The following is a 25,416-nucleotide window of genomic DNA, read 5'->3' as shown; positions in this document are numbered from 1 at the left end:
CTCTTCGACAGGATGCCGCAGAGAGATTTGGTGTCGTGGAGCACCATTACTGCTGCTTACGCACATCTTGGAAGATTAGTTGACGCAAAGAAAATATTCGATTTAACGCCGCAACAGTGTGTTTTATCGTGGAATACAATAGTCGCAGCATTTTCCTCAAATGGGCATTTGGATTATGCAAGATTTATGTTTGACCGGATGCCACATCGCAATGTAATCTCTTGGAACGCAATCTTGGGTGCGTATGCTAGCGCTGGATTTGTAGAGATGACTGATAATATCTTCCAGTCCATGGACGAGAGAGATTCCGTGTCATGGAACTCTCTGATATCCGGATATTCTCACCGGGGTCACGGTTGTATGGCCAGAGAAACGTTTCGTGCGATGGTTTTGAATGGTTTCTCTCCGGACAGTGTGACGCTTCTCGCAATCCTCTCGGCTTGCAGCGTCGATGGAAGGCTTCAGGATTCTTGGAACTGCTACACATATGCAACGCAGGACTTTGGCATCGTTCGGACTGGCAAACACGTTTTGCGTGGTGGATCGGGAAAATGCGGCCTCTTGAGTATGGTCGAAGAAACTACAGGTTTTCTGGTTTGTTCGTCATCGACTGTGAATCCTATTCCATGGACCATCATGTTGGGCGCATCCAAAATGCACGACGATGTGAGGCGTGGGAGAATGGCTGTGGAGAAGCTCATGGAGCTGGAGCCAGAAAACTTCTCCTCTTATGTGCTTTTATTTTGAGGAATGGTTTGGCCAACACAGTTTACCTTCCTTGTCATGGGCGTGAGCTGCACTGACAGGCTAGCCGTCTGTGTATTAGTGGAAAACTCGCTCGCTCCCCATGTGTTTTCTTTTTGTCGCTTCTCACAAAACCTGGACAACATCCAAGAGAGAACAAATAAAGATCCAAATTATCAGCATTTAATATAGAATACATGTTAAGGTAAACTCTTTTCGTATTACTCATCAGAAGCTAGATTATAACTCAAGGTGTATAGATTTTAATACGTGGGTTCAAAAGGGCATAAAAAAGCTTGTTGGATATAGTAAAGATCCAACTCATAATTTACAGGTGCACCAGCTGGTGCAACTCTCACCGCTCCACTTCTAGTAGGAACAAACGTCATGAAAACTTGTGAAGCTGGGAAATGCAGAGTATAAGATGCAAGTCTAGGACCATTCAAAATGAAACCACCATATCCAACCCCTGTGAGAATCTCTGAATTTTTCCAGGTTGCATTTGAGCCCAAAGGGCAAGTCCCAAACGAGACAAGCCAGATGGGCATTGATCCCCCTCCCACTGCTCCAGCTCCAACTCTGCCTGCCCCTCCGCCAGCTCCTAGCCTTTCATAGATCGAAGCCAACATACCAATAGTTCCATTAGCTCTTTCACTGAACCTTTTGAGACCAATATAGAGCTTGCAGCAAGGATAGTTTGGTCCAAAGAAGATTGCAGCTTGCTCATGAAGATTCTTGGGCGTCTGGGATGTTGCGATCTTGATGACAAAAGTGCTGTAGGTACTCAAAGTTGCGATACCAAAAGGAATAATAGAACTTTAGCCACAAACTTGCACTATCACGTTGAACTTGTAAAAGTCCCCCTGAAATTTAACTTGTAGCTAATAGCTGTTACCACCACTAGCAATCCACCTGCTTATGCATCAAAAGCAACTCCCACTTTTAATTGAGCTTGTCCATGGGGTCATACGGAAGTTCCCTTGCAATGATCTTTCCTCAGATGAAATCACAAAGGAACTTCCTGTTTCCTGATGCCCACCTGAAAGCATCGACATTAGAAGCATCCAGGTTAGAAGCATTCTTGGTTGCTCACCTGGAGAAAGCCTCAGCGTTGGGAGCTGTTCCGATGATCAAGTCACTTGGGCTGTAGAGCTCTTGATTTTCCTCCTCGCCGGTGAGCAAGGCAAGCCGAACGAGCTTGTGCTCTACAGCTCTTGTCGCACGCTCATCGATCATGACTCGACGTGGAGTAACAACGACGTTCTCATTTCCTGCCTCACAACAAAAAATCGCAGCCATGAGGGGAGAAAAAGAGGGCAATTGGGGAGGAAGGAAAGAGGGCACTCACCCAGCATCGAGCCTTCTCGCGCTTCTCCTTGCTCTCCCACACTTAACACTCGTTTTCTCGTTCGCGCCCTAGGACAAACCGCACAACGTTATATCTATCACGACCTAATCAAGATATAATTCACCATTTTCAGCTCCAAATTTGTCTATAAAAGGGATTGTTGCTGAGAATTTTCTAAATTTTAAACCATATGTTGATCAATTTAAGAAGTTTACATGAAGAAAACTAGAGAAGAATTGAAAAGTTCTTGGATTGTAAACACCATGTTATGCCTCTTCTTCCCATGACCAGACTCCCCAATGAAAACATATAATAGATAGTTCAGCTATGATATTGTTGTCTCTTATGTTAATGCGAAGTTAAATAATTAGAAATTCTAAAATATTTAAGAATATCCTAGGTATATTTACATCTATATAGAAAATAGTATTTCTCTAGCTAATAAAAACTCAAATTAAATTTAAACAAATAATTTTTCTAGAATATTAAATATTTACATTTAAACCTATAATAAAAAACTAAATATAGATCAAAACAATTCTTGTTAATTAAATATCACAGATGTACCTTGGGATATTGTAAGTAAAGTTCTTAACATATTTACATGTATAAAAACTACCAAAAGCTATTATATATATAACACAATTGAACATGATTAAATAATGTAAATAAATTAAATAACAAATCTATTAGAAATTTATATTATTGGTTTTAATTAAGAATTCATATTAATTAAATTTGTTCAAACACAAACAGAAAGTAACTTATAAGATAAAATACAATGAAACTCCAACTCAATCTCTAAAGAAGTTTTTATTTAAGAAAAATACTTTTCATGTTAATATGATGTGGGTTTGGATGCTAATCTGACATTGTTTATGAGACAATATAGGTGTATTCTTGGTGTATTTAGCTTAAATAGAGTTATATTAATTGAAAATATTAGCATTAAACACTAATTACATATATGCAACCACAAAAGTTAGAAAAATAATTTGTTATGTGTTGCATACAGTAACACTTGGTTTGCTTAATAGTAGTGTCATTCTTATTTAGTATTTTTGAATAATTCAATTAATTGATAATTATAAACATGTTTATAATTTATAAATAAATATTAATATTATTGCATATCAACCATAAAATAAATAAGAATATACTAGAAAGTGTTTACGAAAATTTATAAATTTTAAATACAAGATTAATCTAAATAAATAAAAACTGTTAGATGGTAGAATATCCTAGAATATCTAAGTATATTTGAGATATACCTACAAGTTTTGCTTAAGCGAACCAAAGAGTATAATAAAATCTTAAACATAGAACAATATTGTAAACCTTGCAATTAAGCACAAAACATTGATTAGATCTATGACTATGTGGAAATAGAGCCAGGTACCAATTTTTAAAAATATTGGAATTATATGCAATATTAGAATCATAAGAATTAAACTTTTTGCAAAATTGTGACAAAAAGGTAATATTACAACTACTGGAAGACAAATAAAAAAACTAAGATGAGAACTGTAGTCTTGATTAATATCAAGTTTTTACAAATGCCATAGAGTGTAATCCAATCGGGCATCCAACAATTTGATGTGGCACCAACCAATTTTATTAGTCACATTCAATTGTTTTTATAGTTCTAGAGTTTAGATCACTTCAAACCTTAATTGAATGAGCTAGAAACCCTTAAATGTTTCTTGGTGTACTTAACAAAACCCAACAAAGATTTATAGAAGAAACAAAAATTAACTAAAATCACCCTAAATAAAATCCTTATTTTACACTTGATCTAGTAAGGCTGTTATATGGTATTCAAGAAGTTGCAATCTTTTAAATTTGAACTTTTTGGAATAATATTACTCAAACTCAATACCCCAAATATTCCAAAACCCTTAATTAATTGGAAAAGGAAGTGCATTATTATTCATGGCCTTTTCCCTTTATATTTAAACCTTAACGGATCATCTCTCAAGTTTTAAATTTGGACTTCTTAGGAGTTTAGTATTACTTAAACTCAAAATTGTTTAAATATCTTAAAACTTTTAACTGATTGAAAAAGGGGGTGTATTTTTATTTATAAACCCTTTTTCTTTTATATTTAAACCTTAACATATTGTTTCTCGAGTCATTCTCTTACAAGCAAGTTACTTAAACTCAATAATGCTTAACCCCAAATATCCCAAGACCTTTAATTGATTGGAAAAAATGGTGCATTATTATTTATGAGCCCTTTTTTTTTATATTCAAGTCATTCCCTTTGGTTACTTATATAAACAAGCTTGTACAATTTTTAGTGTCATTCCAAATGAACATCAAAGGATAATAATCATTTGTGCTGTTGCTACGAATGGCCAAAAACTTCTAAATCACTACATATTTTAAGAGCATAATTGAGCAACAAGCTAGTTGGACTTGTGTGAGCTTGGAGCATCTATGTAAGTACAAGCCAATGCATGGATGAGCAATAATGGGCTTACCTACTTCCTTGAACACTTTGCAAAAGTCATCCCAAGTGGCATCTCTTTAACAAATCGAGCTTGCATTGTGATGGATGGTCATGGCTCTTGCTACTTTAAAGAAAGCATTCGAGTTAGGAATTGATATCGTCATAATGCCACCTCATACTTCATATTACATGCAACCTCTTAATGTATATTGTTTCAAACATTTCAAGATAACATTCAAAGCCATCCATGCTGAGTACATGGAGGCAAAATTTCATAGACACACTCCAACAAAGATCTTAACAGGAATGGTGAGAAGAGCACTTGGACAAAGCTCTAACTCTTGCAAACATCATTGCTAGCTTTAAGAAAACTGGACTCTAGCTTTTCGATTGTGCAACTATGGATCCAAATTTCACGTGGCTGTAGCTTTAGAAGGCACAAGTAAAAAACTTTAAAAAGATGAAGATGAAAAGACTTATATTTGATATAAGTGCAGATGATAACAATGATAATGATTTAAGTGCTACAATTGCTGTAAATGTAAACTATAGAATGGAAGAAGCTCATGAGCCAACAATGGAAGAATTTATAGCTCAACTCACAATGCCATTCTCCACTCAAACTTAAAACCAACCACAAACAAGAGAGAAGTAGAGGTTCATCTCTATTCCCTATGAAACTTCACTCACTAATCTAGAATACATTGCTCACATTGAGGCCAAGGAGAAAACTAAAAAAGACAAGGTAGAAAAAGATGCAAGAAGAAAAGCTGGTTTAAAAAAACAAAAAATTCTGATTGGTTGGGCAACCCCTTATAAGTAAAGCATGACTCACTGTTAACTAATTTGTGCTTTTGTTGTGCTTTGGTGTCACGGAAAAGCCGGCACTCTGGAGCATTAACAGCCGGGCAGAAAAAGCACTGTGACTTTCTGCCCGGCTGTTAATGCTCCAGACCTAGGTATTCTCTAAATCTTTTATTTTTGTTTGTAGCTTGTCGTATCAAAGAGGGTCCTCTCATGGTTTTCAATGTACTCCGATGAAATCCTTGTTGCTAGTCAAGTTCTAAGTTGCTTACCAACTGGTTGAGATCAAATAAAGTGAGAAAGAAAGGCTTGCCCGTTCTGTCTATATAATTCTACAACCTTAGCGTAATGCCTTCAAGGGGCATCTTGTTTATGTAGGATAAAAAGCCTTCCTGATTTCATATAACATCCTTATCAAGTCGTGGATTGATTGATTGATCGATCAAACAAACCCCCAAAGGTGGTAGCGACAAGTGTTCGATTCTTTTGCAGAGCAAATCGCACGGACGAGCGCATCGTGTGCCCTCCTCAAACACAAACGCAAATGCAAACTATACACGAGACTGTTTACGAACTCTTCGCGCCTGACACGTGTCCAGGCGGTGAGTCAGCAGGCTGGTCCAGCTGACGTGGCGGGGCCCAGGGTGGCGCTAGGGCGGTGCCAGTGGGCTCCACGTCACCCGGTAGCAACGAATGAGTCCGGCCTTAAAAATCTTCCATCTCTGTGAGGCCAAGCCAATCTCTCTTTCTGGTTCTTCGTTTTTCTTCCTTTGTTTTTTCTTTCATCGCTCGATCGATCCGAAATGGCTCGTCTCACGGTGGGAGGGGCAGACGAATACAGGCAACCCGACGCAATGAAAGCCGCGCTCGCTGAATTCATCGGGATGTTCTTGTTCGTCTTCGCGGGCGTTGGATCGGCTATGGCTTTCGGTGTGTAGCTGCTAGATTCTCGCAGGAGAACTTACCAAAACTTCGTCTTGTCTTGCAGCCAAGCTGGGAGGACCGATTCTCACACCCGCTGGCCTGGTGCAAATCGCGCTCGCGCACGGGATCGCCCTCTTCGTCGTCATCGCCGCCACCGCCAACATCTCGGGAGGACACATCAATCCCGCGGTCACGTTTGGCCTCGCGGTTGGAGGCCACATCACAATCGCCAGGGGAGTCCTCTACTGGATCGCCCAGCTCCTCGGGTCAGTGCTCGCGGCTCTCGTCCTCAAGTTCACCTTCCTCCACGAGGTAAGCTCTTCTAGTCGCCGCGCTCGCTTGACTGGCTTGGACTAACTTTGATCCTTGTGATCCCATGGAAACTCTCTCGCTTTGGAACATCTAGGCTGTTCCTATTCACGCCGTTGGAGCCCACGAATCTGTGATCTCCGCCCTGGTGATCGAGATCGTCACCACTTTCGCTCTTATCTTCACGGTCTACGGCACCGCGGTGGATCACAAGCGTGGAGTGGTCGGAACCATCGCCCCCATCGCGATTGGATTCATCGTTCTCGCCAACATCCTCGCGGCCGGGCCTTTCAGTGGCGGATCCATGAACCCGGCCAGATCCTTTGGCCCAGCTCTAGTTACCTTCGACTGGACGAACCACTGGATCTACTGGGTCGGGCCTCTCATTGGTGGTGGCCTTGCAGGGCTTGTTTACAACGAGATCCTCATCACTCCACCACCTCCAGAGGAATACTAGGAAGGAATTTCTCCCCCTCCCCTGAATCTTCTTTCGTGTTCTTGGTTTTCAATGATTTTGCAAAAGAGTTGGAAGTACCAATTCCCAAACAAACCATTATGATGACCACGATCTCGAGCGAAAATTGTGATAACGATCGTGGATCACTGCTGAGTCCCACAGCTGTCTCTCATCACAGCACCACAGGCGATAAGACTGGCCATTATCTCCATCGCCAGCACATTTTTTTCCTCGCCAGCACATTTTTTTCCTTGCCATCGTTTTATTTTCCTCGCTCGCTGCCACAACCGGTCGATAAACCATCATCTTCCCCAGAGTCAAGATCCACAGTGTACAACTAGCAGGACGTGTTTGTCACTTTTGTCATAGTGTTCGTGCATTAGGGCTAGGACGTTTTTTTAAATAACACTCTGGCGGGAAACAACGAGCACAGCACAATTGAGAAAAGAACTACTTGCATTGACATCGATTGCTTCTTGGGTTTATTTCCAATGTGCGGAATCTCGACGATCTCTTTGCTCCGACTGTAATCCCTAATCATACAGCGCAGGAAAAGAAAGGGTAAAACGAAGAAGAGGGGGAAAAAAAGAGGAAAAATCGAGGTGAAAAACAGAGTAGAAAACACAGTATCAACAAACAGAGCAAATCAACCCAAAGAAACGATCCAATCCATGCCGTGCCGACCAATCTCGAGCTGCTCGGAGAGCTTCTAGTATTCCTCTGGAGGTGGTGGAGTGATGAGGATCTCGTTGTAAACAAGCCCAGCAAGGCCACCACCGATGAGAGGCCCGACCCAGTAGATCCAGTGGTTCGTCCAGTTGAAAGTAATCAGAGCTGGGCCAAAGGATCTGGCCGGGTTCATGGATCCGCCGCTGAAAGGCCCGGCCGCGAGGATGTTGGCGAGCACGATGAATCCAATCGCGATGGGGGCGATGGTTCCGACGACTCCACGCTTGTGATCCACCGCAGTGCCGTAGACCGTGAAGATGAGAGCGAAAGTGGTGACGATCTCGATCACCAGGGCGGAGATCAGAGATTCGTGAGCTCCAACGGCGTGAATGGGAACACTCTGGAAGTTCCAAAGCAGTCAAGTTAGTCAAGGTGGCTCACGGACGACTAAAGCTTGTTACCTCGTGGAGGAAGGTGAGCTTGAGGACGAGAGCCGCGAGCACTGACCCGAGGAGCTGGGCGATCCAGTAGAGGACTCCCCTGGCGATGGTGATGTGGCCTCCAACCGCGAGGCCAAACGTGACGGCGGGATTGATGTGTCCTCCCGAGATGTTGGCGGTGGCGGCGATGACGACGAAGAGGGCGATCCCGTGCGCGAGCGCGATTTGCACCAGGCCAGCGGGTGTGAGAATCGGTCCTTCCAGCTTGGCTGCAAACATCGCATTTTTCCCCGATCAATCAAAGGGTATAGCTTAAGAAGCAAGATAGAGCGAGAGGTGAGCGAACGAACCAAAAGCCATAGCCGATCCAACACCAGCGAAGACGAACAAGAACGTCCCAATGAACTCCGCGAGAGCTCCCTTCATCGCATCTGGTTGCCTGTACTCATCGGCACCTCCGACTGCGAGACGAGCCATGATCTTCGATCAAAAAGTCCCAAGAAAAACGAAGAACAAAGAAGAAAAAAAGAGAGAAGAGAGTGAGGGGAGAGGAGAAAGAAAAGAGAGCTTTTTCAAGGGGGCTTAAAGCTCCTCCGTTATAAAGATAACGGCGGGGTTAAGCCAAGGTTTTTCCACGGCTGACGTGGTCCCCACCCCGCCGACCGTCTAGGGCTGACGAGCCCTGGACACGTGTCAGCGACCCGTACATGCGAATATACATTGCCCAACATGCGTATATGCCCGTAGGATAAGGCTCAGTCGACGTGTCCCCTCGGGGAATATTCTAAAGGCATCTGACTCCTAGAATCGCGCCAATGTGGGAAACGTTGGCATGCTCTTTTCACCCGTCTTTGTGAATGGCGACTTCTTCCACCATGATCAAATTATGTATAGATAAGATAAGATTATCGTTTGATAGTCACCATAGAGCTCTCTAACATCATAGAAAAACTTTGATTTATGCGAGAGCTTGCAAAGACGGCACAAGAAGCCATCCACACTTGTCCATCGCAAACCGTCCCGGACGGATTTTTTCTTTCAGCGATGAGGAAAGAGGTCCCCACCCAGGCGCGCATTGATATCACAAGAACAGGGCACTAAGGAACGATTTTGTCGCTTGTAAACTGCTGGTGAGTGACAATGGCATTTTTTTAAAGGAAAAATGGGAGAGAGAAGGTGTCAGATCCACTTTGTTGCTGCCACCCACGAGAAGTGCCTACTAGAAGCAGCTGGAGGCTTTGGCAATGAATCTGGCATTGCATACTTGGCTTGTGTCTGTGATGCCAGTTTCCCTGTCTACAGTATGTGATTTGGGGGGATTAATTGGAGTTTAGGTTGGGTGAGTGAAGCTTACAGATAGAGTTGGTGAGCAACTGAAATACTTGTCATGCCAATCCTCTTTCTTTGTCTCTGGGACCAGTTCTCAAAAGTTTTCCAGATCATAGAGCGCTGGCACTTTGCCTATACATCTTAATCTGATTAGGTCTTGCATGTTTGCAAATTCAAAACCTCTCGTTATCTATACAACATAGTACCTCCAGATCTGGATCACCCCACGGCAGGAGGCAGGCCGTGGTGGAACGAGGCAACGCCACGTTCGGATGAGGCAAATCCGTGGTCGAAAGATCAAGTGATCTTATCACCCGTCTCACTCACGAATCACTTCTTGATTTTGCAAGTATATATATATCTTTGTGGATCAATGACTAGACGCCAAGCGTTGGAAATCTTGCCGAGGGTGAATCCAGTGATGTCTCTCTCTCTTTGAGACGTGCTTCCAAATTGGACACACCTTGAATTCTCTCCTGACGAAATCATCAAGCGACCAGCACGCTATCCGAGTGTTGGCAAAAAATCCAGCTCGCTTCGTGGAAGACTGCCATGTGGATTGAGCAAAAGTCTTGTTAATGTCAAGGCGCAGCTGGTGTAGTGGTATCATAGTACCCTCCCACGGTACTGACCGGGGTTCGATTCCCCGGCTGCGCATGACGTGCTATTGTAATGTTTTTGCTCGATGTTGTCTTCGCGATTACATTGTCTTCACGGAACGTAAGCGTGACCATTGCGATGCCACAAGAACAGAGATTAGGAGATTTAGTGGGCGCCATGTCCCAGAGGGGCATTTGATATACATATAATCGAGTACATTTGATTCACTGACAAGACCTCTTTCCGATAAGAGGTTGACCATCGTAGCCAAGACACGTAACATCCCATCTACCAGATTTTCCTCATCCAGATGCCCTGTTTTGGCATACGCTCCAACGGGGCAAGCTCCAGCGAAATGTTGTATCCTGGCATGCTCACTATGAAATGGTTGAGCATGTGCCATGTAGAAACAATTGTTCCCATGGTCCCATCCGAATGCTAAGCAGCAACCTGGGCAGTGCTGTGTGCCCCTATAAGGGTGGAACGATCGAACTTGTTGTGACTATTCCACGTATCTCCAGTCTTGCAATGCAGAAGTGTTGGCCAAGGCCACGACTAGGCAATGTGCATTAAGTTTGCCCGCATGCAGCCACCAAAATGCAGAGGTAAGCTCGCTGTAAATGCCGGTGAGGCTTTTAGCCAGGAAAGCCTTGGACGTTTTGAACACTGCAAAAGCGTTGAGGAGCAAGAAACCTCCAGATGCCACATAAGGGAATTCACTGCACACTCACAGGACGACAGGCTCTTCGCCTGGAATCCTCACAAGACGCCTGCAAAACTCTCGGTCTATCACACTCTTAGGAGACAAGTCTAAACTTCTTAAAAACACTTATAAACACTTGCCTAGTAAACACTCAACTCACAAAGTCAATACCATAGGACTATGTACTACTTTAGCTGTGCTTTGCATCCTCTTGAAATTATCATTAATAGTTCATGTAAAATTAGGTTGATATTGTTTCCTTTTTTCTGAGTTGCATTAAAATTTTATTGATCATTGATGTGTTATAAAATGAGTTATGTCTTGATATGAAAAATGAATTCATGAAGGTTAAAGCTATGAACTCACAAATGTAAGTCAGTCATCCATAAATTTAAAAATATCACAAACATGTGGTGACAAATCCGTTCAAAAATCACCTCTTCTCTCTTTCTCAATATCCACGATGCTCATTATGTTCTTTTGGTTTTTTTCTAAGCTGGCAAGTGTGGTGTGCATTGGGGAGAATTTGTCAATGATGGGTGGAGTGTGCCAACAGGCATCCTCCCAGCTTCCAACGATGTTGAAGAGTTTTGCGTGGAATTTGCTATTTCCTCTTTCTATGCAGCAAAAGTCTATTTTCATAACCCAACAAACTGTGATCGTCACTGGGGAGACTTTGTGCGTGATGAATGCATTGGACCAAGCTGGGAGGATGCTCCAGCTAAAATCTCAGGTGTCCATTTTAGTCAGCCAACAAACTGTGCCTTTAGTGAGTATGGGGGAGATACAACTTGAGACGCTTTCTGGGGAGCATTCAACGAAGACCAGCCCGGCATGCGAAAGTATTCTTCTCAGCTTTACAATATAGTTAAAGATTGAGAAGCTACATGCAAAGCCACTGCTGCAATGGTGAATGCATCCTACTTCACGAGGCCGGATATATGCCTGGAGGATGGTACTCAGGGGGAGTTCTTTGTCACAGATACTTCATGTGATCCTCAGTGGCCCGATTTCTCTGGCAATCACGAATTATCTGCACTGACCGGTTGTCGGGTAAGTTTGTTTTGCAACTCTTTTCATGACTCGTTGAAACCACTGGCCAGGTTGCTGCTTAGCATTTGACACGGCTCAGGATCAAAGTGGAGAGATTGAAACCATGTCAACCTAGCGAATTACTTGACAACGAGGACTAGTGACATTGTGACTTATTTTGGAGGCGATCTGGGGTTACGATGGAGATTGGAGAAATAAAAGCAAGCTTCTGTATATGAATTTGTCAGTTCAACCCAGACCACCATGCAAAAAGAGGACCACTGGTCAGCTTACGGTTGACTGGTTTTAGTAAGTCAACGAGTCTTCTATTGACTTCACACAATACTATTCTTCCTTCCTATAGATCGTGGATAGCACAACGTAGGCGGAGGTCACCTCTGGATCCAATTCCACCAGTCTCTCCGCGGCTCTCTTCCCTCGCTGCGTTTCACCATGGACCTGGCAAGCGCTCAGCAGCGTCGTCCACACGATTGGATCGGTCCCAGCGGGCATTTTCTCGGCCACCTCCTCGGCCTCTGGAACTCGTCCCAGGCGTCCCAGCAAATCCACGATGCAGCCATAGTGCCCCGTCTCGGCCTCCACGTAGTAGTCTTCTCTCATCCACCGGAACCACTTGACGGCCTCGCCCAAGAGACCACCGTGGCTACACACCGACAGGATCGTGGTGAAAGTCACGGCGTCCGGGGTGCTGCCTTCGAGCTGCATCGCCTGGAAGATCTGGAACGCGTACCTCCCCCGGCTGTAGGATCCGTATGCCCCGATGAGCGCGTTCCAGGAGACGGCGTCCCGGCCTTGCATCACGCTGAAGATCCTGCGAGCTTCGTCTCTGGATCCACACTTCGCGTACATGTTGAGGATGGCGTTGCCGATCATCTGGTTCGCCGAGAGTGGAGTGTGGTCCAGCCACGCGCAGATCGCTTTGCCTTCTTGCAGCGCTGGGAGGCTCGCGCAGACGTTGAGGACGGTGAGGATGGTGACTTTGTCTGGAGGAGTTCCTTCCTGTAGCATCTGTCGGAAGAGCTGGATGGAGTCTCTCCCGTGCTCCAGTTGCTCCGAGACGCTCATCATCGTGTTCCAAGTGACCGCGTCTCGCTCGGCCATGCTGTCGAAGAGGTCTCGAGCTTTTCCAAAGCTGCCACACCTCCCATACATGCTGATGAGAGCATTTCCAATGGGGACTCCGTCTTCCACGTCGCTGTTGGCTATCACTGCTCGTAACCAGTCGATCTCCGGCTCTGTCATCCCCACGTTGGAGTACGCCTTGACGACGGCCACAAAGCTGGTTTTGTCTGGCCAAACACCGGCTTGCTGCATCCGCCAGAACATCTTCAACGCTTCGGAGTCCCTCCTGCTCTGGACATGAGCGAAGATGACCGAGTTCCAGCACGCTGTAGGCGGCGATTCCAGTCTTCCAAAGATGTCCAGAGCTTCACGAGAGCTTCCACATCGACCGTAGAGACTCACAAGAGCAACCTTCAATATGTTGTGCGACTCTAGCAGCTCGTCTGTCCAGTAGCACTGCAGAAGTTTTGCCTCGTTCGAGGTGGAACAGCCATTGATCATGATGAGGAGTGTTGCCTTGTTCGGAACCACTCCTTGGTGTTGCATTTCCCTGAAGAGAGAAAATGCCGCCTCCATTTGTCCACTCTGAGCACAGGAGGCTATCATGACGTTCCAGCTCGTAATGCTCTCCTGATCCAGCTTCTCAAACACCTGATAACCTTCCTCCAGCAGACCAAATCTCCCGTACATGACAACCAGCGCGTTCTGAACGACTGTGTTTGATATCCCCGTCTCAGAAATGAGAGAGTGAACATCCCTCAAGAACCTGGGATGGTAGCAAGCGTTGAGAGTTATCGCGAAGGTAACTTCGTCCGGCTTGTATCCACTCTGCATCATGTGTCGAAACACCAAAAGTCCGCTTCTCTCCTCTTCATTTTGGACGTAGGCCAGAATCATCGCGTTCCATGTACGAACATCTTGCTCTGCGAGCTCTTCAAAGACGTGCTCGGCAGCCTCTACTTTCCCACACTTGCCATACATGTTGACGAGTGCATTCGCGACGAATATGTCCAGCTCAAGCCCGCGCTCCAACATGCGAGCGTGAAAGAACTCGCCGTGAGACAAGCCCGAGGTGCCCGAGCACGCACAGAGAGCACTGAGGAAGGTGATGTTGTCAAACCCGATGCCTTCGTGCACCATATACCGGAAGAGCTTGAGAGCACCTGACGAGTCCCCTTGCACGGCACAAGCCCCCATCATCCCGTTGCAAGTCACCACACTTCTCCGCGGCACCCTGTGAAAGACATCCCACGCGTCTTCCAAGCTGCCACACTTCCCATACATGCTCACAATGGCATTCCCGACGATCAAGTCCCCCTCGTACCCGGCCTCCACAACACACTCATGAATCCCTTTCCCTGTCTCCAGTGCCTGCGGCCCCTCGCAAGCGCTCAAAACACTGACCAGCGTCACGTTGTTTGGCCTGTTCCCTTCGAGCTGCATCTTCCGGAAAAGCCTGAGAGATTCTTCGTACTCGGCGCAGTTGACGTGAGCCGAGATCACGGCACTCCACAATATCACATCGTGCCGGGGCATCCTGTCGAAAACTTCCACTGCTTCCACCACGCTTCCGCACTTCCCATACATGTTTACCAGCGCTGTCTGGACAACAACATCATCCTCATGACCAGCCTCAACAAGAGTGTCGTGAACAAGCTTACCGTGTCGTAGAGACTCGAGGCTAGAGATGGCCGCCAACACCGTCAGGAAAGTCGGTCTACTCGGCAAGAATCCACACTGCAGCATCTCCCAGTAGAGCTCCATCGCCGCCTCCACTCGATCATGCTGGACGAAAGCTCCCATGAGAGAGTTCCACGCCACGGTGTTCCACTCCTCCATGCTCTGGAACATCAAACAAGCTTCGCTTAGACTCCCACACTTTCCATACATGGTGATGAGAGAGCTGCCAAGAACTACGTCCGAGTTGCAAGAGAGATAGGCGTGGATCTTCTTACCATCTTCCAGATTCTCGGGGTTGCCACACGCCTCGAAGATCGTCACGAGAGTGATCCGGTCGGGCGAATTCCCCTCTAGCTGCATTTGCTGGAAGAGCCGGATCGCGAGCTTGGTTTGCCCATTCCGGGCATAAGCCGCGATCAGCGCGGTCCAGGCCACCAGATTCACCACACTCGTCTCCAGCAGCTGGTAGAACACCTGCGAGGCATCGATCAAGCTCCCACACTTGAGATACATCTGTATGAGCCAGTTCCCCACGACTGGATCTTGAGGAGCGCTGCTTCTGGCAATGCTGGCGTGAATCTGCCTCCCCCGTGCCAGATCCTTGGATCGGCTGCATTGCCGGAGAAGATCGACGAATCGATCGCGTACCTGGTGGGTATCGGCGACTACTCTCTCGAATAGCGGCGATTTCTGTGTCAGTAGCGATTCCTGCGAGAAGGAGCAGCTCCTGGAACCCGGGATTCTCGATCGATCGTGTGGCGCCAGCGGAGAGATCAAAACCCTATCATCGAGAAGCATTTCCCGTGAAGAACCCTAGTTCGTTTTCTTGCTACATTTTTTTGCCGCTCACTGCGATTTTGGGTAGGGCTAGGATGGATCTTCCAGTGGTGGAGCTGGAGCCATACCTCGAGGCGCGCGGATCACAGCCCCTGCCCGAGAATGTGAGGAATTCCTGCCTGGAGGTCGCCAAATGCCTGCGAGAGGCCGGCGCCCTTGTTCTTCGCGATCCGCGCTGCACGCCCGAGGACAACGATCGATTCCTCAACATGATGGAGCGATATTTCGGCATGGCGGACGAATTCAAGCGGCAGCAAGAGCGTCGTCATCTACACTACCAGGTAGATCTCGATCCAATCGAGCACTTCTTCTCTAGGCTAGAATTTCTTTCCTCGATCATTCTATTTCAAATTCTTTCTAGGTGGGAGTGACACCAGAGGGAGTGGAAGTTCCCCGGTGTGCTCTGGACAAAGATCTCCAAGCACGCATGGAGAAAATCCCAGACTCCGAGAAGCCTCGAATGCCCGTAGGGGCCGATCCAAAATGGCGCTACATGTGGAGAGTCGGCCCCCGTCCAGCCAACACGCGATTCAAGGTACTCGAAGAGAGATCGATCGACTCTAGCATTTCTAAGAACTATAGATCGATCGAGTCTAGCATTTCTTAAAACTTCCAATGATCTTCGCAGGAGTTTAACGCTGATCCAGTAGTCCCGGAAGGATTCCCCGACTGGATCGAAGTTATGGATGGATGGGGACGCAAGATGATCGCAGCTGTGGAGGTAAAAGCCTCTCTTTTCTCGTTTCTTTCCTTGACACTTTCCAAAACTTTCGTTTGCATAGATTGTTGCCGAGATGGCTGCGATTGGATTTGGCCTTCCTCCCGACGCATTCACATCCTTGATGTCTCAGGTAGCGCAAGAACACTGGAACTCTAGACTTCCTCGTTTTCTTTTCCATATCTCTCCTAAGTTTCGTTGTCTTAGGGACCTCATCTTCTGGCTCCTACAGGTAGCGATCTCTCCAAGTTCACCGAGGAAGGGAGCGTCTTCGCCGGATACCACTACGACTTAAACTTCCTCACCATTCACGGGAGAAGCCGCTTCCCCGGCCTCAACATCTGGCTCAAGCAAGGCCAGAAGCTCCTCGTCCGTGTTCCTCCCGGATGCTTGCTCGTTCAAGCCGGAAAAGAGGTAACGCAAGCTCCATCCATCCTTTCTCGCAGGCATCTCAGCTCTTTTTCCTCCTCGCCTGGATTCACAGCTCGAGTGGCTAACCGGCGGCGAGTGTAGCGCTGGAATGCACGAAGTCATAGTGACCAAGGAGACCATCGCAGCAGCCGAGGCAGCGGAGCAGGCCGGACGCAGCCTGTGGAGAGTCTCCTCCACGGTAAGAACTCTCCACTTCTCATCATCGTCACATCCAACTCTCGCGCAGGTGTTCGGCCACATTGCCTCGGACGCGATCTTAGAGCCCCTGGGCCACTTCGCATCGGCCCAAGCAGCCAAGAACTATCCCGCGACGCTTGCCGGAGACTACGTCGAGTCGGAGCTGGCCGCTATTCGCTTGAAGACAGCGTGAGGATCGCGTAAAGCCCATCCAAAGAGATGATAGAAAATCGAAAGAGAGACCATACCTTTGTATTCCACCGGTTGTATCATACCATATCACACCAACAGCGGCAATTAGAACGCGTACGTAAGTTTCTTCTCGGCTTGGAAGTCGAGCTTGATCGATCCGGGACTACTCGTTTCTTCTCCAATTGTCAACGTCGGAGCGGCCATCTGATCGAGCACCGCCATAGCGGCGTCCACCGCCGCCGGCAGCACCAGCACCATTCCCTGTCTCGGGACCGCCACCGCCACCACCGCCAGGAACACCAGCACCAGCACCATTCCTCCTCCCACCATAGCCGCCGCGATCGCTGTAGCCACCACTGCCTCGCTCGTTGGTGTAGCCACGGTCGCCGCCACCACCACCACCACTGTAGTTGTTCGATCCGCCATAGCGGCTCGACTTGTTGGCGTTGCTCATGGCGGGCCTCTGCTGTGCCTGGTGAACAGTGATGTTCCGCCCGTCCAGGTCCTTGCCGTTCATCAATTCGATCGCGTCCTTCATGGATTGCTCCTCGCGGAACGTGACGAAGCCAAATCCGCGAGATCTGCCGGTCTCCCGGTCGTTAATCACCTGCGCACACATTCTGGTGAGAAATCACGGCGAAAGAACGCCCGCATTCTCTCGATCCGGGCGCGAGCGCGGGATCTTGGCACAGGCGCCGCTGCTAGGGGCAAGATTTCGGCGAAATGCGCCCCGGATCACAACACGGTACCTTGGATTCGATGACATCGCCGAAGGATTTGAATGCCTCGCCGAGGCTGATGTCGTCGGTAGCCCACGCCAGGCCACCGACGAAGCAGCGGTACTCCACCTCGACCTCCGCCATGACGAGCGCGAGCTCTCTCTCTCTCAATCCCGAGAGGCCAAAAAGAAGAACCCTAGCTCTCGCTCACAGCAAATCCCAGCCATCCATTGCGGTGAAAGCACTAACTGTCCGGATTGGATCTGACGTGGCGCCAAAAAGAGCATTATATTCTTTGTAGGGCTTCGAAATTTTAGGGTTCTTGGGCAGCTGCGCAGGGCTGCCGTTTCTCCCTCGATCGATGGACACGTGCGCAGCTCTCGAGAAGCTCTATCCTCAGGTTTTTCTTTCTTGGATTCTGCTGTAGTAGATGGTATGTGACATTTCTTTCTTGCGCGTGTAGGTTGATCGCCGGATCATTCGAGCTACTGCGATCGAGCACAAGAATGACCTCCAAGCCGGCATCGATTTCATAGAGGGTGAGGTCCTGGACTGGAAGGCGCGTCGGTCGATTGAGTCGACGCAGATTTTAGATTATCGAGAATTCTCCGAGGCTCCAGCCATGGATTCCACCGACACCGACATTGTTGACACCGACAATGTTGACGAAAACGCTGAGCTCGTCTCTTCCGATGATCCGGGGGTGTGGAAGAGCGCTTCCAGCTCCATGTACGCAGTGGATTGCGAGACCATCGAGCAAATGATTGAGCAGACCAAGACTGACAAGGTGGGACTAGAGAATTTCCATTTCAAGCTTGATCTCTGTTTCTTCGTGCAGCAAAACTTGATGGTTTCTATCCAAGAGATGAAAGAACTGCGCAGAGTTGCGGAGCAAGCCGAGGCTGCCGCTCGGTCGGCGAAAGCTCAAGCCCTGGAGGGAGTCGAAGCTTTACATGCTAGTGCCGAAGAAGTTCGAAAGACCGTTGCCGAGGCTAGAGAAGCAAATGCAGTGGTAAGTTGCTCTTCTCGACAGATGCTATACCATTCTAACGCACTGAATCACAGCACTCTGGAGAGGTTTACGGCGAGAAAGCAGTGCTTGGAACTGAAGCGAGAGAACTCTTTTCTCGGGTGCAGCAAGTGCGGACGGAGTGGCTCAAGGCCTCCGATATTCTCGAAGAGGTAAGAGACGTAGAGATTTTGGAGCTTTCTTTATCCGCACGTCATTCCAGATGAAAGCCACACTGCAAGACCGTATCGCCAAGGCCAAAGAAGATGAACGTGTTGCTGACGAGGAAAGGCTGCGAAAGGAAGCCGCTTCGCGGGAGCTACTGCAAAAAGAAGAGGACATTTTGGCACAAATCACACAAGAGTCCATCGAACTAGACTTAGAGGCTGATAACTGCACAAAGGTACGCTTGGTCTTCTTTACTCCGCCTTCCTTGCAAACTAAACTTGTCTGCCCCACACAGCTAAGGGAGTTCCTCATGAAACAAGGGACTGTTGTAGACTCGCTCCAGTAAGCTCTTATCTCCTAGTTCTTATGCTTCTGTTGCTAACTTTCTTTTCTCTCAGAGGCGAGATTTCCATCCTCCACGAAGACGTGGAACTCTTGAAGAAGAAAGTGGAAGGCCTCGTCCTCGACAGCTTCCACAGCGCAAGCCAAGCGGGCAGTATCTTCAACTGGCAGCCGGAGCTCATCAGCGATCTAGCTCCGCAGGACAACGACGACGAATTCGCAGCAGCTCTGTCCACCTCATCCTTCAGCCACGAGAAGAGCACGACTTCGAGCGGCGGAAGCTGGCAGTTTCTCGAGACAGAGCAGTGATCTCGCTGCTCCTCCCAGGTGTGTACATAGGAACGCGAGGAACCAAACGTTCTCTCTCGGTAATTTATAAGAGGAGCTCATGTTCTTCACGTGAGAAGTGATAACGATGACGATAATGAGGAGGAGCTTTTGCTCTCTTTTGTTTGCTCTCTTGCTGAGCCTCGGAACAGGGAGCTACTTGATGATCTTGGAGGAGGATTGCCTCACGGTGTCGCGGGTTCTCGCGGACTGCGGGCGATGCTCCTCGCTCTCTCCATTCGCAATCGGTGGCTTTCGATTTATCTTCGATGGCGTGCGCAAAGGCTACTTCCTTGGAGATCCTTCGTGCAACAAGGACGCGTCCAGGTCTAAGAGAGTTCTCCACGACACCACTGTCGAGTGTATATCGCCAGCCTACTTTCTAAGCTTCATCATGGATTGCGGAAACTCCACCACACTATCTTAGAAACTTGTAATAACATTGCTTCCTCTATTCGAATAAGATTTTCATGATACAAGAGAAAGCTTTGCCATCGTCATGAAACTTATCGTTGGATCAGGCAAGCATGCCTCCACGAAGACGAAGCACCAGGTGGAGCGTCGACTCCTTCTGGATGTTGTAGTCCGCCAGGGTGCGACCATCCTCGAGCTGCTTCCCCGCAAAGATGAGGCGCTGCTGGTCCGGGGGGATGCCCTCCTTGTCCTGGATCTTAGTCTTCACGTTGTCGATGGTGTCCGAGCTCTCAACTTCCAGAGTGATCGTCTTCCCAGTGAGTGTCTTGACGAAGATCTGCATCCCTCCACGAAGACGAAGCACCAGGTGGAGCGTCGACTCCTTCTGGATGTTGTAATCGGCTAGAGTTCGTCCATCCTCGAGCTGCTTGCCGGCAAAGATCAGCCTCTGCTGGTCCGGAGGGATTCCTTCCTTGTCCTGGATCTTGGTCTTGACGTTGTCGATGGTGTCCGAGCTCTCCACCTCAAGGGTGATGGTCTTGCCAGTCAGGGTCTTGACAAAGATCTGCATCCCTCCACGAAGACGAAGCACCAAGTGGAGAGTCGACTCCTTCTGGATGTTGTAGTCTGCAAGAGTTCGACCATCCTCGAGCTGCTTCCCCGCAAAGATGAGACGCTGCTGGTCAGGTGGGATTCCCTCCTTGTCCTGGATCTTTGTCTTGACGTTGTCGATGGTGTCCGAGCTCTCCACCTCGAGAGTGATGGTCTTGCCTGTCAGGGTCTTCACGAAGATTTGCATCCCACCACGAAGACGAAGCACCAGGTGGAGCGTCGACTCCTTCTGGATGTTGTAGTCCGCCAGGGTGCGTCCATCCTCGAGCTGCTTCCCCGCAAAGATGAGACGCTGCTGGTCAGGTGGGATTCCCTCCTTGTCCTGGATCTTTGTCTTGACGTTGTCGATGGTGTCCGAGCTCTCCACCTCGAGAGTGATGGTCTTGCCTGTCAGGGTCTTCACGAAGATTTGCATCCCACCACGAAGCCTGAGAACCAGGTGGAGCGTCGACTCCTTCTGGATGTTGTAGTCCGCCAGAGTGCGTCCATCCTCGAGCTGCTTTCCGGCAAAGATCAAGCGCTGCTGGTCCGGGGGGATACCCTCCTTGTCCTGAATCTTAGTCTTGACGTTGTCGATGGTGTCCGAGCTCTCCACCTCAAGGGTGATGGTCTTGCCAGTCAGGGTCTTGACGAAGATCTGCATCCCTCCACGAAGACGAAGCACCAAGTGAAGAGTTGATTCCTTCTGGATGTTGTAATCCGCAAGGGTCCGACCGTCCTCGAGCTGCTTCCCGGCAAAGATCAAACGCTGCTGGTCCGGTGGGATTCCTTCCTTGTCCTGGATCTTTGTTTTGACGTTGTCGATGGTGTCCGAGCTCTCCACCTCGAGAGTGATTGTCTTCCCAGTGAGCGTCTTGACGAAGATCTGCATCCCTCCACGAAGACGAAGCACCAAGTGGAGAGTCGACTCCTTCTGGATGTTATAGTCCGCCAACGTCCTACCGTCCTCGAGCTGCTTGCCCGCAAAGATGAGGCGCTGCTGGTCAGGAGGAATTCCCTCCTTGTCCTGGATCTTAGTCTTCACATTATCGATGGTATCAGAGCTCTCCACCTCCAAGGTGATGGTCTTGCCAGTCAAGGTCTTGACGAATATCTGCATATCTGCTGATGAGTATCACCTACACAGCCAAGAGATCGAGTTAGAAATTGAGCCCACAACCCAGACATCAAACAATAAGACAAACACCAGATCTACAAACCGAGCACAAGCACAAGACCTCACTTCCAGATCTACAAGAAAACCTATCCAGCAACCCTGTAACACCAGATCTACAAGAAAATCTAAGAACCGAGCACAAATCCACCCCACAAACAACCTAGCAACGCCGCGACACCAGATCTACAAGAAAATCTCCTAGAAACAGAGCACTAGCGCTTACCCCAAAACGCCGCCTTCGCCCCAAAAGATATCAAACCCTAGCCTTGGCTTCCTTATTTCAACATCCATAACCCCGCCTCAACCGTCGATCAACATCTCACGTGGACGGCCAAGATGCTTCTTCCCTGCCGTGTGTTAATTGGACTCCAAGGCCAGCGCAGCGTTCGCATATTCCGCGCATCAAAGAGGTTGCCCTGTCATTGTCCCAGACCCTCTTTAAAACCACACCCTCCATCTCCCAAGCTCATCTAGTCAGTTAAAAAGAGAAGCTCGTCGAGTGATAGTTTCTCTAGGATTCATGGCACCAATGTCGATCATGGTGGTCATCCTCGCGTTTCTCCTCGCGATGACGATCGCCCCCACGCCAATCCTCGCTGCCGACGAGGACATGCTCCAGGACGTTTGCGTCGCGGACAACACGTCCGCCACCACGATCAATGGCGTGGTGTGCAAGCCCTTCGCCGCGGTGGCGGCCGAGGACTTCAAGTCGGGCGTCCTCAAGAACCCGGGCAACACCGACAACAAGCTCGGCTCCATCGTCACCGCTGCAAACGTTGGCAATTTCTCTGGGCTCAACACTCTGGGCGTCTCGTTTGCCCGCCTCGACTACGCTCCCGGCGGTGTCAATCCCCCGCACGTCCACCCCCGGGGCACCGAGCTCCTCTTCCTCGTCGAGGGGAAGCTCTACGTGGGCTTCGTCACCACCGCGCCGCAGAACAAGCTCTTCGCGCAGACCATCTATCCCGGCGAGCTCTTCGTCTTCCCCCGCGGGTTGATCCACTTCCAGATCAACATTGACAAGGAGCCCGCGCTGGCGGTGGCCGGGTTCAACTCGCAGAACCCCGGAGTTTCCCAGGTTGCCAAGGCCGTGTTTGATTCGGACCCGCCCATCCTGGACGATGTCATCGAGAGGGCGTTCCAGATCGATGCTCATCTCCTCCAGAAGCTCCGGGAGCTCATCGGGATGACTTGATATCGACAAGCTCCATGGACTGGAAGCTCTTGTCAATAAGCTGCCAACTTTTGTGATTGTGGTTTTTCATGTGGTGTCCCTACTACCTATACATCTAGAATGTTGGCTCCTCTTTTTTCTGTCTAAATCGCGACTCTTCGTGTCAGAATCCAAAGTTATGTGATACGTTTCAAACTTTTGAGCCACCTTTTTCTACAAACGAGTGATTCGATCTTCTTCCACGCTGTTCTTTGAAGTTTTTCCTCGCATTCCAGAAGATCACTACGTAGTGACACTGTATGCTAGCTACCCTTTGAAAGTTCTGTCTAGGACAGTCACTTTGTTTTCTCTGCTGGAGAATTTTAATCTAGACTTTGGGAATGTCACTGTTGCAAAGAAAAACTTTAGTGTGGCCCATAAAGAACTGTAGTGTGAAAGTGGAACTGTTCTAAAAGCCTATCAAGTTTGAGCCTTTAGATTCACTGTGGATAGCATGTACGAATTCGCGAGCAACACGTAACCCCCACTCCACTGACCCATCCCCACGTCTCGATCGATCTCCAGTCGCTCGTCTTCCACGAGCGAGCGCTTGGCGGCTACCCGGATGACGACTCCATCGCCTGGATCGCACTCGATCCTCCCACACGCTGCCATCACGCACGTCCAGTCGTGCCGGCTGGGATGAAACGGCATGCTTCTCACAAGCTCCATCGCGGAATCCAAATGCCCGGCTCGACCCAACAGATCGATCACGCAGCAGTAGTGCTGCTTGCTCGCCCGGATCTCGAAATCGCCCGCCATGGTCGCCAGTAGCCTCCCCCCCGATCGAAAATCCCCAGCGCGGCTGTAGGAGACGAGCAGCGCCGTGATGGCGGCCTCGCAGGGCATCTCCACCATCGCCATCTCGCGGAACAAGCTCTCCACCTGGGCGCTATGCCCGTGGTGGGCATATCCAGTCAGCAGCGCTGCCCACGTGGCGTGCGTCCGTTGGTGGGGCATTCGCTGGAAGATGTCCAGCGCGGACGCGAGATGGCCGTTGAGGGCATACGCGAAGAGGAGGGCGTTCCAGGCGGTGGGATTTTGCTGGGGCATGGAATCGAACGCGTGCTTGGCCGAGGGGAGATCTCCGCCGTACGTGTGTCCGGTGATCAGGGCCGTCCACGACACTGCGTTGTGCTCGGGCATGGAGTCGAAGGTGTTCTTGGCGGCGTCGATCTGGCCGCACTGCGCGAGCGCGGCGATCATCGTGTTGAGCGTCGCGATGTCTTGCTGCGGCAGGGCATCGAAGCAGCGCTTGGCCCTCTCCAGGGCGCCGGATTGGGAGAGCGCGGCGAGGAGCAGGGTCCAGGAGATCAGGTCCAGCGATGGCATTCTCGCCAGGAGATTCTCGGCCGCGGCGAGATCGCCGCCGCGCGAGTAGCCGGACAGCATCGCGTTGCAGCAGGCGAGGTCTCTCTCCTCCAGTCGCTCGAAGAGATTCTTGGCTCTCTCGATCTTCCCGGCCTGGGAGTAGGCGCTGATCATCGCGGTCCAGGAAACTAGATTCCTCGCAGGCATCTGGGCGAAGATCTCCTCCATCGCATCGAGGTTTCCCTGGTGGGCGTTCAGGATCGCCGTCCAGGAGACGAGATTTCTCTCGGGCATCTCGTGGAACAGGGCATTTGCGCGATCGAGGTCCCCGGCCTCGGCACAGGAACCCATCAGGCTCGTCCATGACACCAAATTCCTCTCCGGCATCGTGGCAAAGATCGACCAAGCTCCTTCCAGATCGCCTCTCTCTGCGCTTATCGACAGCATCGCATTGTACGCGACGAGATTTCGCTCGGGCATCCGGGAGAAGAGCTCTTTCGCCACCGCCGCCTTGCCAGATCTCGCGAACAAGACCACCATCGTCGTCCAGGACACGAGATCCAGCTCGGGTATCGATCGAAACACCCTCTGCGAACCCACGAAATCCCATGCCCGGGCAAATGCTGCTAGAAGTGCGTTCCAGGAGATTAGATCCAGGACCGGCAGTCGATCGAAGAGCTCCTTCGCGTCGTGCAATCGAAAATTCTCCGCGTAGGCAACGATCATTGCCGTGGACGACACAAGGCTCGGTTGTGGCATCTCGCGGTGGGCTCTCTCGGCGTCCGCAAGATGCCCATTCCGGGCAAATCCCACCACCATCACATTCCACGAGATGGTATCGTGGATCGGCATCGCATTGTCGAAGAAGCTCTTGGCCTCCATCAGGCGGCCACTCTTGGCGAGCTCCGTGAGCGTCACATTCCACAGGTAAGTGCCTGCGCAATGGGGATGGGATTGGATCCTTGCGTGGGCTTCCTGCAAGCCGCCATTCCGGATCATCGACACGAGCTCTCTCGCTTCCATCTCCTTTTCATTCCAAAGGTGGCGAGAATCATTCACTGGATATCTTGTGGAGTGCTAGTACTTTGCTGGAAGATCTAAAAGTTTTGAGGGCAAAAACTTGTTTCTTCCTCCCAAATAGCAGCAGGCCTTCTTCACATCGATATCGACATGATCGTCCATGGTCTTGTCCCTCTTAGTGACTGTGAACTCATC

The 25,416-nt window shown here is 49.2% G+C and overlaps 10 protein-coding genes and 1 non-coding gene across 13 annotated transcripts; 6 read left to right on the top strand and 5 right to left on the bottom strand.

Moving 5' to 3' along the window:
* Positions 1–12: 12 nt before the first annotated feature.
* On the top strand, positions 13–1,359 carry LOC9658449 (pentatricopeptide repeat-containing protein At4g02750). Its single transcript, XM_002965023.2, has 2 exons — positions 13–732; positions 1,240–1,359. Exons 1-2 carry the CDS (start codon positions 13–15, stop codon positions 1,357–1,359), a joined length of 840 nt encoding a protein of 279 aa, XP_002965069.2.
* A 4,706-nt stretch (positions 1,360–6,065) lies between these two features.
* LOC9658448 (aquaporin TIP2-1) lies at positions 6,066–7,143 on the top strand. The gene is made up of 3 exons (XM_002965022.2): positions 6,066–6,278; positions 6,337–6,584; positions 6,679–7,143. Exons 1-3 carry the CDS (start codon positions 6,152–6,154, stop codon positions 7,036–7,038), a joined length of 735 nt encoding a protein of 244 aa, XP_002965068.1. The 5' UTR covers positions 6,066–6,151; the 3' UTR covers positions 7,039–7,143.
* A 306-nt stretch (positions 7,144–7,449) lies between these two features.
* LOC9658447 (probable aquaporin TIP2-1) lies at positions 7,450–8,723 on the bottom strand. The gene is made up of 3 exons (XM_002964693.2): positions 8,498–8,723; positions 8,169–8,416; positions 7,450–8,107 (listed from the first exon to the last, which is right to left on the bottom strand). The coding sequence occupies exons 1-3, from the start codon at positions 8,622–8,624 to the stop codon at positions 7,748–7,750; spliced, it is 735 nt and encodes a 244-aa protein (XP_002964739.1). The 5' UTR covers positions 8,625–8,723; the 3' UTR covers positions 7,450–7,747.
* Positions 8,724–10,062: 1,339 nt separating this feature from the next.
* Positions 10,063–10,133, top strand: TRNAG-CCC. The gene has a single exon. It is a non-coding gene; the product is annotated as a tRNA-Gly (tRNA).
* A 1,841-nt stretch (positions 10,134–11,974) lies between these two features.
* LOC9659661 (pentatricopeptide repeat-containing protein At5g27110) lies at positions 11,975–15,387 on the bottom strand. Of its 2 annotated transcripts, none has more exons than XM_024669951.1 (2): positions 14,556–15,387; positions 11,975–14,492 (listed from the first exon to the last, which is right to left on the bottom strand). In XM_024669951.1, the coding sequence occupies exons 1-2, from the start codon at positions 15,370–15,372 to the stop codon at positions 12,157–12,159; spliced, it is 3,153 nt and encodes a 1,050-aa protein (XP_024525719.1). In that variant the 5' UTR covers positions 15,373–15,387; the 3' UTR covers positions 11,975–12,156. The 2 variants fall into 2 exon arrangements, with proteins under 2 accessions (XP_024525719.1, XP_024525720.1); XM_024669952.1 differs by having other exon boundaries at positions 11,975–14,736; positions 14,850–14,933.
* Positions 15,388–15,396: 9 nt separating this feature from the next.
* On the top strand, positions 15,397–17,058 carry LOC9659660. Of its 2 annotated transcripts, XM_024669955.1 has the most exons (7): positions 15,397–15,692; positions 15,773–15,946; positions 16,040–16,132; positions 16,194–16,262; positions 16,337–16,543; positions 16,614–16,739; positions 16,788–17,058. In XM_024669955.1, the coding sequence occupies exons 1-7, from the start codon at positions 15,447–15,449 to the stop codon at positions 16,929–16,931; spliced, it is 1,059 nt and encodes a 352-aa protein (XP_024525723.1). In that variant the 5' UTR covers positions 15,397–15,446; the 3' UTR covers positions 16,932–17,058. The 2 variants fall into 2 exon arrangements, with proteins under 2 accessions (XP_024525723.1, XP_024525722.1); XM_024669954.1 differs by having other exon boundaries at positions 16,040–16,262; positions 16,362–16,543.
* Positions 16,964–17,858, bottom strand: LOC112344689 (glycine-rich RNA-binding, abscisic acid-inducible protein-like). The gene is made up of 2 exons (XM_024669957.1): positions 17,680–17,858; positions 16,964–17,537 (listed from the first exon to the last, which is right to left on the bottom strand). Exons 1-2 carry the CDS (start codon positions 17,791–17,793, stop codon positions 17,094–17,096), a joined length of 558 nt encoding a protein of 185 aa, XP_024525725.1. The 5' UTR covers positions 17,794–17,858; the 3' UTR covers positions 16,964–17,093.
* A 107-nt stretch (positions 17,859–17,965) lies between these two features.
* Positions 17,966–19,627, top strand: LOC9658446. Its single transcript, XM_024669953.1, has 7 exons — positions 17,966–18,049; positions 18,113–18,436; positions 18,488–18,661; positions 18,715–18,831; positions 18,882–19,061; positions 19,122–19,168; positions 19,225–19,627. The coding sequence occupies exons 1-7, from the start codon at positions 18,011–18,013 to the stop codon at positions 19,475–19,477; spliced, it is 1,134 nt and encodes a 377-aa protein (XP_024525721.1). The 5' UTR covers positions 17,966–18,010; the 3' UTR covers positions 19,478–19,627.
* A 291-nt stretch (positions 19,628–19,918) lies between these two features.
* Positions 19,919–21,997, bottom strand: LOC9658445 (polyubiquitin). The gene is made up of 2 exons (XM_002964691.2): positions 21,901–21,997; positions 19,919–21,639 (listed from the first exon to the last, which is right to left on the bottom strand). The coding sequence occupies exon 2, from the start codon at positions 21,618–21,620 to the stop codon at positions 20,013–20,015; it is 1,608 nt and encodes a 535-aa protein (XP_002964737.1). The 5' UTR covers positions 21,621–21,639; positions 21,901–21,997; the 3' UTR covers positions 19,919–20,012.
* A 154-nt stretch (positions 21,998–22,151) lies between these two features.
* Positions 22,152–23,057, top strand: LOC112344688 (rhicadhesin receptor-like). The gene has a single exon (XM_024669956.1). It carries the CDS (start codon positions 22,198–22,200, stop codon positions 22,870–22,872), a length of 675 nt encoding a protein of 224 aa, XP_024525724.1. The 5' UTR covers positions 22,152–22,197; the 3' UTR covers positions 22,873–23,057.
* Positions 23,058–23,310: 253 nt separating this feature from the next.
* LOC112344610 (pentatricopeptide repeat-containing protein At4g02750-like) lies at positions 23,311–25,224 on the bottom strand. The gene has a single exon (XM_024669679.1). It carries the CDS (start codon positions 25,222–25,224, stop codon positions 23,311–23,313), a length of 1,914 nt encoding a protein of 637 aa, XP_024525447.1.
* Positions 25,225–25,416: the final 192 nt, after the last annotated feature.

This window comes from Selaginella moellendorffii, unplaced genomic scaffold (assembly GCF_000143415.4).
Source record: "Selaginella moellendorffii unplaced genomic scaffold, v1.0 SELMOscaffold_5, whole genome shotgun sequence".
NCBI classification, from domain to species: domain Eukaryota; kingdom Viridiplantae; phylum Streptophyta; class Lycopodiopsida; order Selaginellales; family Selaginellaceae; genus Selaginella; species Selaginella moellendorffii.
Note: the sequence above shows the minus strand (reverse complement) of the source record. Positions and strands in the feature narration are given on the sequence as shown.